At 43.2% G+C, this 14235-nt stretch overlaps 1 protein-coding gene across 5 annotated transcripts in view; it reads right to left on the bottom strand.

Moving 5' to 3' along the window:
- eml5 (EMAP like 5) overlaps positions 1-14235 on the bottom strand; it is a 41832-nt gene that overhangs the window by 23635 nt on the left and 3962 nt on the right. For all 5 annotated transcript variants that reach the window (XR_010931948.1, XR_010931947.1, XM_067615078.1 and 2 more), the window contains exons 2-11: positions 10541-10700; positions 7974-8072; positions 7441-7509; positions 3435-3620; positions 2730-2865; positions 1872-2073; positions 1232-1369; positions 855-1111; positions 466-678; positions 214-381 (exon numbers count right to left, since the gene is read on the bottom strand). Coding sequence is in view for 3 of the 5 variants with exons in the window: in XM_067615078.1 (XP_067471179.1) it covers positions 214-381; positions 466-678; positions 855-1111; positions 1232-1369; positions 1872-2073; positions 2730-2865; positions 3435-3620; positions 7441-7509; positions 7974-8072; positions 10541-10700 (1628 nt within the window). In the remaining 2 variants the exon portion in view is untranslated. The remainder of the gene's footprint in view (positions 1-213; positions 382-465; positions 679-854; positions 1112-1231; positions 1370-1871; positions 2074-2729; positions 2866-3434; positions 3621-7440; positions 7510-7973; positions 8073-10540; positions 10701-14235) is intronic.

Here is a 14235-nt window from a genome sequence, read left to right on the forward strand (position 1 = left end):
TATTGTTGTGTTGGCAGGAACCACTGATTTTGTGAAATAAGTAATATCAGTAATGGAAGTCACCAAGTCTCCACCCCAAAGCTACATTAAAATGCAACAGTGTGATATTCCTAAATAGATTCAAGAGAAGGTAAAATTGAACATTTTTGAGAAAAAAACACCTTATGGTTAAACAGTGATATAAATAGTGACTGGGGAAGGGTGTCATCTCACCTTGTGGAGCTATATGCAGAGCTTCTTTAGACTTTCTCTCAGGAACAAACTTCCACTGGAACACTGAATGATCAGCCCCACCGATAGTTATGACCCACTGGTAGTCATGTGACCATCTAGCATTGGTTATATGGGCTGAATGACCTAAATACTTCTTAAATTTTGCACCTAAAATCAAGAGGAAACATCAGTAATATCAAAATTTCTGTACATGACTCTACTTAAATATTAATTAATGGGTTCTCTTTTTACCTTTTTTTACACATGGATATCGTAAAAGTTTGACTAATCCATAGTCGTCGGCTGTTACTAAGACTTGATTGTTAAAGTTGGCGTCCACAGAGTTGATATCATTGATATCTGAGTATTTGGGCCATATTCCATTAACTTCAGGGCCCAACACACACGTCCATGAAGCCCACTGTACCAGCTTCAGTTCCTCCCTGTTGGTCACCTCCTTCCCACCTCAACGAAAGACAGACACATTTTTTCTCACAAAGCAGCTCTGAGGCAATATTACATCAAAGCAATGATGTTCTTTTTGGCTTTTTGACAGCTAGTATTTTATGTTAAACATGTTCCATATGGCTATACTAGCTGTGGTACAAAAGTAATTAGTCCCTTGACAATCTTGTACTTACTTGGCATCCTATAGAAAAGCCTCCTGCCGCTGCCATCATTTGTCTGCAGGTGCTTGCTGTCTGTGGACCAGTCCATGTGTGTGATGAAGCTGTTGGAGCCGATGCACTCGCCCACTTTCTTGTATCTCTGCACCACGCCATAGATGTCTACTGAGTTATCATTGGAGCCGACAGCCAAGTGGGCCCCATCGGGGGAATACTTCAGCTCATGGATAGCCTCCTTCCTGTCCTTGATGTGGACCACCTCTGTCATATCTCTGGAGGGAAGCAGATGAATCTAGCTTGAATAAAGAGCTAAAGTGGACACGTGTAAAATGATGACGCCTTTTATATTACATTTAAAATTTCACAGTCGCCTCTTTCAATTGTGTACCCACCTGACTCTGAGAACGGTAAATGAACCATCCTTCATTCCCAGCGCCAAATGAATACCGTCAGTGCTTACGGCTGCACAGCGGATGGGCTCCTCCATGTTACAGCGAGCTATCAGTGCATGATCTATGAGGCTCCATATCCTTTATACAAAGAGGAAGAGGATAAATGAAGAGGCAAAGCAGTGATGAGATTACACAGAGTAAAACAACCACAGCAGTGATGCACTCACAAAAATAGTCCCAACGTACAAAATGATGTTTGCAGTATCTGGTCCTGATATGTATTTGGTTCATGACCGCATACTGACATTTACATCTGCTTTAATATTATTGTGATTTTTTTTGTAATAAAACCACATAAAAAGGAGGTGGAGGAAGAAGAAAACAAAGTGAGTGGTCCAAGAAGACCTTCACCAGAAAAATATCAGCGGGAGTGTACAACACTTGCTGATATAAATAAATGGGGTAAAATGTTCTTTGATATTACTACAAGTAACTAAGAAAAGACAAAAATCTTCAAGAATCCTGTTCTAAACAACTAACCATCTTCATGATAACAGATTATGTCCAAACACAGCTGTCAATAACTTTACTTTTACAAAAGCGTATTCAGATATTGAATCAACTGCAACTGAAGCTTCACCTGACTGAACGGTCGTCACTGCCCGTCATGGCCAGAGGCTTGGTGGGGTGCACGGCCAGCGCCCACAGCTCGCCCTCACAGTGACCCTGCATGATGAGGAAAGGCTTGTTGCGGTCATGGACGACCACCTCAAAGATCTCACTGTCCTGCGTGCCCACCAGGATGTGATCCCCCCGCCAACACACGCTGCGCACAGACAACCCTATCAAAACAAACACACACATTAAAAATCAGGCAAAATAATAAAGAAAAAAAACAACATACAAAGACAAAAGCGGACAGACGTTTGCCAATGCTTATACAAAGTCATTATAAGAGACACGACAGGGATAATAAAGACAGGAGGTGTAAATAGCCATCTGCAGGCTACCTAGGACGGAGATTTGAACAAGAATACAATGACAATACATGTTTTCAAGCTGATTTGCGACTGACTCTGGGTAATACAGCGAAAAAAGGATGGAGGAGTGCATGTGCTGTATACATATGTGAACATGACATCTGTATACGGCGCAAAACTGCAACAACTTGGACTTACTAACAACAAGAGGAACAGCAGAACAATGTAGGGACTGCTACAAACAGACTGACATGGTTGTTCACTCCGCCCTCAATGGCATTACCCACCTCGGCTATTTTCACCTCTAGCTACTGTTAGGTCCAAGATAACAAATAAAGGAGATAGAGAAAATAGAGAACAAGAAAGAAAATGTTAGTAAGGAGAATAGAAACTTCGTCTTACAGGATGTTTTTTCTGTAGATTTACACAATTTTTGGCCAGTGCCTCAGGCAACCAAAATTTGGCCTGCAACCTTTCTGTACTCAGATTAAAGGAGAAAGGAGGCACTTTGACATCACCTTTATATCCTTGGTCTGTTTCCCTGAGATCAATGACAGTAATTGGTTTGAAGTTGAGATCCCACAGCCGGACGCAGCCGTCTCGGCCCCCAGTGGCGAAACCCTCTTCACAGGCATTCATGCTGAAAATCCCTGACTGGAGGAAATGACAGGCTGTCAGTGAGGATCTGTGCAATAAATGAGCAACGACAGAACCGGCCCCAGCTACTGACCGCATAGTGCTGCTGCTCGGCCAGGCATTTGTTTAACAAGGCTTTCACAATTACAAACCTGCTACTCTAGCCTCAAGATAGCATAAAATTAGGTGACGGGAGGTATAATTTTTCTAAAAAATTATTATAGGAAAGCTCCACTGATGGCCCCATTCGGCCCCATTAGTGTTACTGTATACACAGGGAGGCACCAGTGAAGCCCCAGTGAGACATTTAGTGGTACAAAAAGCAGGAATGAACATGTACTGTAGTTATTATCCCCTCCCCCATCCACCCATCCCCTAACCCAGCTGTTGATCCCATAGATATCATTTAATCCTGTGTAGCAAAAGACTGATCCTTTTCTACTGAGCAGAATCAAATGAAGCCAGCATGCACGGCTTCGATCCCTAACTTTACTTGATGCCTTCACTGCCATCCTTCTGCAGCAGGTTTGGTATGGAAAAGCAGCCTGAGCCACAAGGAACAACAAATTCCAATCTTATAAACGTACCCCATGAGCTCCTTGCACCGTCCTCATCAGGTTGATCCCTTTCCACACGTAGATGTCACCATTCAAGGCACCTGAATATGTGACCTCGTCCTTGGCGCAGGCAAGGCATAGGATGGTTTGAAGGTCCCCCGTTTTGCCAAAAATGCCACGTTTGGGTGTGAGAGCATTACCGCATAAGCTCCAAAACTGAAAACACAAACAGAAGAGTGAAAGAGTATGGTAGCTAATAATCCCCTGTGTAATCCTGTCCTGAAAGAGCAAATGGACAATTATGGAGTATTTGGATGCAACAGAGTGAAAATCAGTCATGTATGGTTTGACACATACACACACACAGATATGGCCACCTCGAAAGAAAGCAAAGTCAAATTCAAACGCCCCCGCCCCCTCCACATGTGATACTGGGAACTCTTGCTGGCGGTCAGTGCTGTACCCACCTGATCAGCATGCACAGACACAGATGCACACATGCATACTCGCAGGCTCATTATTTATGAACAAGGTCATTGGGATGCACAGGCACAGCCTCGTCTGAGGGCTGCATCCATCAAACAAAGGAGGAGAGAACGAAAAAAGAGACGCTCTGTCTGCAAGAAGATGAGATCACAGGGAGAAGGCTCACGGAGGGCGTCTCGAATGCTGAGACACGGCCGTCAGCACGTGAAACTGAGACACACTCATCACCGGGCAAACGGCAGGGAAATGACAGAATGCCAGCCCCTTTTCTGCTCTACCTAAAGGAGGATTTTCTTCCATGTTACTAAACGCTAAAACCTTGAACCAGGATGATATTGCTTGGAAAAATTTGTTGGCAAATGATGGTGATGTGCTGTTTAAGTTGATCTGGAGAGGCTTGATAGACAGTCGCCTAATGCAAAAATGAGCTCCTGGACAGCAACAGCCTGTCACACCCTCACTAACACCTATCCTCCTGCCTGATAGGGCTGCTGTGTGTTAACAGGAGGGATCGATTATCAGAGACAGGCATCACAGGCTCGGATACAGCCTGCCATCAAATATCTAAGGCTTGTGCGCACCTCAGCAGGGCAGGATTTTCCTTATCCTGAACCCCTAACTGAGATTTGTGTGAGCATTTGCATGCACGTGAGCTTAGGTGTGGGGTCGAGACTGAGGGTTAAGTAGTCAAGATCACAGGTGGGTGAGTAATCTGGGCAAGTATGTAATGTATGCATGCAGAATAGTGTTGAGGCTGTTGGTATGTGTAAGGGTTGGTTAGGAAGGCGATGAGGGGGCTTTAATTGAGGCCTAGCCTGTTGCGGAGGCAGTGGGGATGGATGCGGCGTGACTGCACAGCCCTCCCTGCCCACAACTGATAAGGCAGGGAGACATGGGCGCCAGCTAATCCCCTCACTGCTGAATTACTGAGAGGAGACGGGAGGCTGGAGGGGTTTATGATGAGGCCAGGGGTAGCAGAGAAAGGCACAGAGGGAGAGGGAGCGCACAGTGGAAAGGTGGAAATGTGACTTCTTTGAGTCGGATTCATAACCTGGTAAACATTGTGGCTTTCTATGAATAACACAAAACATTCTCCAAATAACCCCTGGCATAGTGGAAGCTGCTCCTCTTAACACAGGATTAGTGGTGTGTCATTAGCTCAGTTACCTCTACAGCCACTCCAAGGAAAAACCTTTTAAATATAATTAACGCAGAGGGCTGTAACTCATCAGCAACCCTCTTCACCTCACTAATAATATCCCCCTCCGTCAGACTACAGTGACCTGGAGTGGTGTCAGAGCGTTAACTGCTACGCTAAGAGAGGTCAACTCTCTTGGATGTCTGGCTGTCAGCGTTGCTGGAAGCTGATTTTCTCAAAGCTGCTGTCATCCATCCGCACAGAGTCAAGCTCAAGTGCACCTCTGTGGCAATTTTACCCACATATCATGTATACTTAACATTTTGATGACCATTTTCACATGCATGCGTACAGTTTTGGATTTTCATTAAATTCTGTATTGTGTAAAAATCTATTGGCAGACTAATAGCTAGAGTTGTGTAATCCATCACCATGAACATTGTCTTTTGTCAGTGTTACACTGCTGTTGTGAGGTAATGCAATAATGGATAAAGGCTGGTGGTTCGGTAATCTAATTTTTTCTTATTTTTCTCCATAAATTCACAGAAAACACCAAAACCTGAGCCTGATATATCTTCTTCCTCTGTACCATAGACCTCCACTTTCCAAAAACTATTACAAACACATAAATGAACCTCACTGATGCACTCGGTGATGTGTTCTTCGTACCTAAGACACTATACTACACTATGGTTTATTTGAGTCAAAACCAATGGATGGGAACTGTAGAAAAAATATATTCAAACATCTAAAACACAGCAAAATGCAAAAAGTAAAATGGTTAGCTGTGATTTAAAGTATACAGGATTTGTAGTAAATGGCCTCTCAGTCTTGGAGTCTAGACCAACACAAGAGATGTCAAGATGAATCTGAGTTGTTACAGGATGATTAACAGAACAGGAACTGATTTTTTTTTTTTTTTTCAGACTTTTTCTCTGATGTGTGTCAATTTTCTAGTGAATTATTGGATGATTTTACTTCTTCAGGCATCTACAAATAAAGTAAATAATGCAACTTGTGATGTGCAAGTAGATATTGCTTTGTTTTGGGAGTCACAAGGCAAAAAGGTTGGAAATCATTGGCTAAACCATGGAAAACCAGTGGTACAATCCTTTAAACAGCTTGCAATCTGCAAATAGTCAAACAGCAGACAGATACTGTAGGTGTGGAGTTTGTGTGTGTGGGCGAAAGAAGGGCAAGCTAAGACTGGAGTCGTCCTAGACGAATCAAAACACAAATGGCTATATGATTAGCTGGGAGGAGCAACTTGAGGAGGAGTGTGTTGCCAGCAGCCCTGGTCCTCGTCACAGAGGTTGTGTTTTCCTCAGCCCGCTAGTGAGTGGATTACTGGGGCTAAATCTCCTGGATGCTCTGAGTGCTATAATCGCTGAGCGAGCGCAGGGCCGGGGGAGCAGATGTCACATGGTCCACAGGGTGAAGGCTGGGGAATTATGTGGGACAATTGCTGGATTGCCTTGGCATCAGGAAACCAGAAGAGACGAGAAAGACAAGAGAAGGAGGTGGAGTTTAGAAGGACTGAGGGATTCAGCGGGGACTGCGGGGTTGGGTGCGACGGGGCGGCCGGAGGGGGTTTCTGTGTCACTGGGAAGAGTTCAGGGTGGAATTACTACAAGAGAGGAGGCAGGTCAAGCTGGATTGAGATGAGGGAGTCATCAGTGAGATGTTACACCACTAGGGAAATACATATAGTAGGCTAAACCTCCCGACTGCACCAAACCATTTAAGCGTGCCGCAATGTTTAGCCTCGCATGGCCAGTGGGCACATTTCCTATCTCTCCTCCTGCTGTTTTGGAAATAAACTTCCTCTGTGGTTCTGAACTCCTTGTTATTTCCTAATGGCCTTGCCACTCAAGGAACACTACTACATAACCCAGGGGAGGGCTTGGTGAAGACACCCTTCGTGAACTCATTGAAGATTTATGAACACCACTCTTCTGTGAAAAAGAAGTGACAGAGATAGGCCTGAAAAAGGGAAGCGAGCACAGCTGTGGTTTGTACAGTGGAGGGTTTTTAAAGGCTGAATGAGGGGAGCTGAGTAGCAGAGTCTTGGTCCCCCATAAAAAGAGTACATTTCCCTCCCTGCAGTGGAGATTACTACAAATGTGAGAGAAGAGACTGTGAGTCATTGCCTGTCCTACTTATGTTAAGTGCCTAATAACCATGGACTGTGGCATAAAGTGAATTTGCATACATCTATTTTAAGGCTTTGATACAGTCATGGCGATAAAGCATAGGAAGCAGAGAAGAAAAGGGCACAGAGCCACCGGATTCTTCAAACTTTCTAAAAATCGAGTCTGTTTTCAGATATTATGCAAATGAGGCACAAGGACTTCGGCTCTCAAGAGACGACTGTAATCTACAGGATGTAAAATGACCAAGAAGCAGCTGTACCTTGATATGTTTGACGCCACAGCTTACAAGCTTGCTTGGCTGGTACAAATCCCATGAAATGTCAAATATCTGTGGGGAGAGAAAATACATCAAATGTTGGCTTATTGAAACACAAATGCTACAACTGATTTAGCATATTGAACTTTGATGTTTCGCTTTACTGCTTGTATAGTTCAATTTGCATTCAAATTTAATCAGACGTCTGTACCTGTAATGGTCAGATTTGTTGCAAAAGGACAAAAAAATACAAAAACAGAGGAAATGAAAACAGAAAAATGTGTGTGTGTTTGCATCAGCTGTGTTACAATGTGTGTGGGCCGAATTGGAAAACAACAGCTGCCTGTATTTCATCTTTTTAAAATTCCTTTTCATTAGCTGTGCACCCTCTCAGACAGGCTCTGGAAAGCTCACAATCAATCAGGCCTAACTTGTTTATGTCCCCTTTGGGCAGGCGCTCCATCCTGCATTTATAGCTAATTGAGGCGGTCGATATTGAGCTTGTGACGGAGACAGGCGAAGAAGAAAGTGTTTACCCTGTCTGTATGACCGGGAGCTGCTGCCAGAACCTTCCCTCTCCTCCAGTCCCACACACAGATTGTGTTTTTAGAGTCCAAGCCCACGGACACCAAGCACTGCAAAGAGAACAGGAAAAAAAAGGCGTCATATATAAGGCATCACAGATTGAACGGATGCCGCCCTGTTGCACTAATCACATCGAGCAAACTTAGCTACCTCCACTGTAGCATGGTAGGTCACAATGAAAAGGCTAATAACGGCTACAGAGCAGAGCAGAGCAGAACAGAACAGTTGTCCAGCCCCTGGCACTTCCACTGAGCACATTTGAGTGCTTTTGCTGGAGGAGCCTCCTATAGCTGCCTGAGTGAGTAGGCAGCAGCAGCAGCGGCGGCAGCAGTAGAGCAAAAGAGAAGAGAGCAGCTCTTATGGAAATCCATCTCCACTCTGCAGCTTGCTTTACATGGCAGGGGATGTCCTCTTTGATCCACTGCTGAATAAATGTTTGGCAGATAGAAGCCTCTAGTGAGGCATTTGGACTATTTTAAGTTGTTTTAAGGAGTCTGTGTTTTAATGACGAGCAAAGAGGCTCTGCGTGATGAAACCAAGTGGAAACATGTGAATGAGGGGGTTGAAAAGTGCAACTAAAGTGTTCTTTTTTTTGGCTCTAGGGATTGCACTATTTGACGGATTTTCATTAATTTTTGTACAGACAGTCTTGGTCCCCAGAGGATGCATTTAATTTTATTAAATGTTGGTGATCCTCTGATTTTACCTCTAGCGTCACCACAAGGTTCGCTTTTGTGGTTTTTGAGTGAAATGTCTCAACATATATTGGATGGATTGCCATGAAATTTGTTACACACATTCATGCCCTCCTTATGATGAAATGTACTGACATTAGCGTTTCATTTAGCTGCGCTTTGTGCTTAGTGCTAATTTGCAAATGTTAGCATGATAAAACACCAAATTCAAATGGTTAACATAGTAAAAATTATGCCTGCTAAACATCTGCATTTTTGCATTTTAGCATTGTCACTGTCAAAGCAATACAGCCTCACAGAGCTGCTGCCATGGCTGTTGACTCTCAGTCTTGTTGAGGGTTCATTAGAGTTCTGCTCATGTGGATATTCTGTGCAATCATGTATGCAGGCAAAATTTTAATCAAGACATGAGTAACCGTATTAAAGTTTCTGTGTCTTAAATGTAACCTCAACCACAGCTGGCAAGTAGACAACTGGATACAATAGTCAGAACAACTAGTATAAAGAGAAAAGAAAACTCAGTAATACTCTTTGTACCAGACAGCACAACTGCAGTTCATCCTGAAATGTCTAGAGGAGACGTCATAAACATCAGTGCATTTTTTTTGACATTGCTTTAATAGATGGACAGGGTAATAGCACCAGGCATTCCTCTGGATTGTCCTGACTTCAGCTCTGGCTTTTTCTGAGCCAGGGAAAGGGGAGATGGAGAGTAAATACAGCCGCTAAACTGAGAAGCGATGGAGCCTCCTCTTGCTTTAAAGACTGTCACATTCCATCTAAATCCTCAGTGCTCTACCCGAGCAGGAAAACAGCACAGGGTCATCTCCCTATCTCTTACTGAAAAATACAGGAGGTATAACTCCACTCTGAGAGCTCCTATGGGAGGAAGAGAGAGACATGCAAAGATAAAAACCTGGAAGTAGTTCTGCACAGTATTGATTTCTATAGTCCAAATGAACATTAGGTTTGAGGCCGCACTGTGTAAACATTAACTGGTGGCAAGTCTGCAGAGAGCTGGCTGAAGAGATAACTTGGAAAGGCTGAACTGGAGATGCTTGAGTGATATAATGATTAACAAATAACACGTACATGTTGCATGGTCCCATAGTTGTGACACTGTCTGGATATTGTTCTGTTGTTTAGCAACTATTTTGATCATCAATTTATCATTTCAGTCATTTTTCAAGCAAAAACACCAAACAGTTGATGGCTCCAGATTCTTAATTGTGAAGATTTCCTATTTTTTAATTTAATATATTAATATTTTAGACTCTTAGTCAGACAAAACAAGCAAATTAAAGAGACCCCTTTAGCCTTGGAGAAATTGTTTTTAAACATTTTATAGATTAAACGATTAACAGACCAATCCAGAAAATACTTGTCAGATTAATCAATAATGAAAATAATCGTTTGTTATTTCCACACGAGTTTTTAGGGCTTCCCATGTTCTTAGGCTCCTCTCACCTAAACATTACCTGTTCTTGTCAAACTCTGTGATGTAATAGCACCAAACATTGCAGCTGACTGCTTTCCTGTAAAAAAACAGAGCATGTCTGGGTGCAGCTGTCCAGCTAATACTGCTGGAGTAATCACAGATTTGTCATTCTGAAACTCAGCCCAGCAGGCGAGCTGCAAAAGCCTGCCTGCAGCTCTTGAGAGGAGTTCTGATTGTTGCTGCTGTGTGATCCAAACTGAACTGCTGCTTTCAGCCCCGACTGTACACTGTGAAACCAATACTTTGTGCAAAACAACAAAAAAAAAAGTGTGTTTAGATTTAAACAAAGCCAGCACTTTTCAGGTTATTAGTTTCACAACTGTACCTGTCCCTCGAGGTCAAAGGCCAAGCAGGCGATGCCATGTGTGTGCACATCCTTAAGGATGGACACAGTTTGCACAGTGTAGGAGTCCCACACACAGATGTAAGGCTCCTTGCCCACCTGCCCTGTGGCCACCAACACACGCTCCGGATGCAGAGCTAAACTGTACAGAGACAGAGAGAGAGAGAGAGAGAGAAAGAGCGGGAGAGAAAACATCTGATTAGCATTGCCATTTTGCGTGCTTGTGTGTGTTTGTGTGTGTGCGCCGCAAGCAGTAGAGGGATTCACGCTCCCAGCGGAAACCACTGGGATGAGATGAACACATTAAGTCCGCAATGGGTCTGAATAGGGAAGCAGAGGGGCAGCTTGATGAGGTGACATGGTTCAATTAACTCAGTCATGCTCAAACACACACAGCCATGCTTCATGCATGCCTCCAGGGCGTTCATAGAGTCATAAATCAGTAGAGGTGAATCTATGAATTTCATCTTCCACACTTCTTGTTCATTTTCCCAACATGCTTTGAACTATTCACTGACAGATTCACCTTTCCTAATTCATCTGGGGTTTCCTCGCATCACCAAGCATACTGTATGTTTGTAACACTGTTACATAATCCCCCCCCCTTCTCCCCGCTTCCCCACCTACAAGCATTCCCACTCTACAGCTGAGCAACAGCCTGCTGCATAAAGCTGTCACTCCCTCCCCCTGCTCCATCCATCCTTTCAGCAGCCGCCAGTCACGTTTCAGGCAGGCCTGAGTGATTCATTGGGCAATTCTTCCTCTTGCCTCGTCCTGGCCTACATATTTCATGCTGCGACGGAGCTCCCTCCATTATAATCAGGCTGCCTGTTTTGCCAACTGCTCTCCAGAATTTCTAATCCTGGCGTGCTTTCAGACAGCAGGCCAGAGAGGCTGCGCAGGCCAGGCAGCCTCAACCTGCTGAGTCAAATCAGCTCACGACAAACGTGGACTTTTACTTTAACTCACATAACTCTCTTTGTCTTCCTCCTTCCAAGTTTCCAGTATGAATCTTTCTGTCTGACTTGTGACACCTCATCTGCAATCGAAAACACACCGAAACCACGGACTTGACGAAGCTCGGTGGTGTAACAACGCTGAGAGCTGAGGTGGGTTAGATGTGACAGACCTGATGTGATTTGATCCGTCTTCCTTTAACCCACCCTCCTCGTTCTGTCACATTCTCACCCCACTTCCCCACCTTCTATGTTAAACCTCTCACCAACCTGGCACAATTTCTCATCTTACTTTTTAATGAATTATATAATCAGAGCAAAGCAGCTAAAAATAGCATTCAGAGGAAGAGAAGAGTGATTGGAACACTTTAAGATGCAGACAGACACGGCAGAGAAAACCGCTCTGGCACGAGCAGGTGCTGAACAGTTTAGTTTGCTCAACTGTTTAGTTTAACTCTGGAACAACATGAAACAATGCTGAAGAATAAAAAAATCTAACAGTGATGGAGTCAATCTAAGGCCAAACCTCACTTTGGTAATCTCTGCTGAGGTGGACAAATAAAACGACCTCCCTGTGTGGATTAAGCGCTGACACTCAGCTGGACTTTCTCATTAGTTATGTCTCACATCCAGCCGTCTTTTATGTGTGTGTAACAGCTAGGAAAAACAAAGGCACTCTGAGCCGGCTATGACAAAATCACTATTTCACTTACATTCCTATCAGCTGAAGAGCTCGCTAAATGCCAACACTAATGACTTAGCCTGCAGTGAAGTTCTCCTGTTTGATATAGGCTACGGCTGTTTGATGCGGCTGTCTGCTAAATCCTGTAGCGCAAAGCTATCTAAATACAGCAGCAATAAAACAGCCTGTTTTCATGTAGATATGAGGCACATAAACAGCTGGGAGAGTTTATTTGTCATGGTGAAGAAGCAAAGATACAGCATGGGAAGAGCCCAAGGTCAACTAGGCCGCATACTGTAGTAGGACATGAAACACACTTGACTTTTTGATCCACTCCAGCACAAAAGTTGTCCTTTCCTTCACATAACTCAAACAAAGCCATCTATTTTTGGCTCATGGTGACAGTTAAATACGGGCAGGAATGATGACAGTCCCTTGTGATGCGGTGAGCTCCTGAGACAACTTTGATTCACATTCTCCAGCAGAAGTTTGCCTTTGTCTGATTTTGCCTACATGGGATTAAAAAGGGAGCGGAGGATTAGCACATTTCTGGAGGTCTATACAATAGAGGATATTTCCCAGGGTTCCACAAAGTGTTTTTAATCCAGCTGCGCATCAAAGTCCATCTGAAACACCTGTCCATACACACTAAAAATAGAATAGTTAGATTGGAAGTAAGCAGTATGTGTAGTGGGGCTCTGCTTTATTAGATAGTCAAAGAGAAGAAGACATGAGGGAGGTTCAGTTAAACCAGGGAGTGATTATTTTTTCTTCTTCAGATGTTGCATTCTCCCTTTCATCTGAAGGATTTTTAGAGATCTGAAGTATTTTTATGCAAGAAAAAAGCAGTAGAAAAGTCAAAATATGTTGTTTTTAACTGATGTATTACTCACTTGCTTACCAGACTGCAAACCAAATTTCATTTAAGGGCAGTAAAGATAAAGAAGATGAAATTTTTTCCCCCCTATCTGATTAAATATTTTGAGACCTCCTGAAGGGTCACAACCAGCAGGTTAGGAAACACTGGTGCATGCAGTATGTACGTTAATCAGTATTGGGTATTTAATCAAACATATTGTGATTAACTAATTTCGTCAATAACCTGATGTTCTACAATAATCAATGTCAATCTTGGCATTTTCCACATCTGGACTGTGTGAGGGTAAAGTGAGGTAAAGAGAACCTCATCTGTGTAAAACATCCATAACACCACTTAAAAAACCGACATCTGTCCGAGTGTACTTTTTTAATCCCGGCGACAACAATGCTGAATCATGCCATTGTGCTAAGTGACTGTACTGATCTCTGGAGGATCCTAATTGTGGAGGACAGAGCTGCCTTTCACAAAGCGGCCTGGCAGCTACTCACAGTGATGTGGGACACCACAGAAGAGCTCAGCATCTCACTGACACTCTGCACAAAGCACCTGGAAATGTGTACGACGGTAAGAAGCGAAACAAGGTAGACATAGTTAAGGTTATTGTTTTCATCGACAATCTTCTCATTAGATCTTCTTTTAATGGACATATCTCTACTTCTTCTGTGTGGTTACGGTAATTAAAATTTATGAGCAGGTGGGCTGAATAAAAACAACAAAAATTAAAAAAATACACCACAATAAACCCCAAACCATCTATTACTCAGCATTAAAACAAAGAAAGACGGAAACAGGGATCTGTGAATCATATCTATCAGCTCTCATGGCAGTTGTTAGTAGTAATTGCCTGATAGCATTCCCACACACTCAACTACAATAATACACCAGAGTCACTAGATTAACATGCAATGCTTCTATTTGAGCGACAAGAATATTATTGGAGACTCAAATATACAGTATTGCATATTCAACGCACTGTAATTGGAGCTAGGACACTCAGAAAAAGCAGGGGGAGGCAGTGAATGCAAGACATGTTTGTCATGTTTTTGTTCTGTTAACCTTCACTTGTACATTAATATTCAGAGTTAGTTCACACCATTATCTCATATAGTTCACAGAGCACAGATATGAGGCTCCAGTCTGCAAACCTGACACATTTATT

The sequence above is a fragment of the Thunnus thynnus genome, chromosome 16 (assembly GCF_963924715.1).
Source record: "Thunnus thynnus chromosome 16, fThuThy2.1, whole genome shotgun sequence".
In the NCBI taxonomy this organism is placed as follows: domain Eukaryota; kingdom Metazoa; phylum Chordata; class Actinopteri; order Scombriformes; family Scombridae; genus Thunnus; species Thunnus thynnus.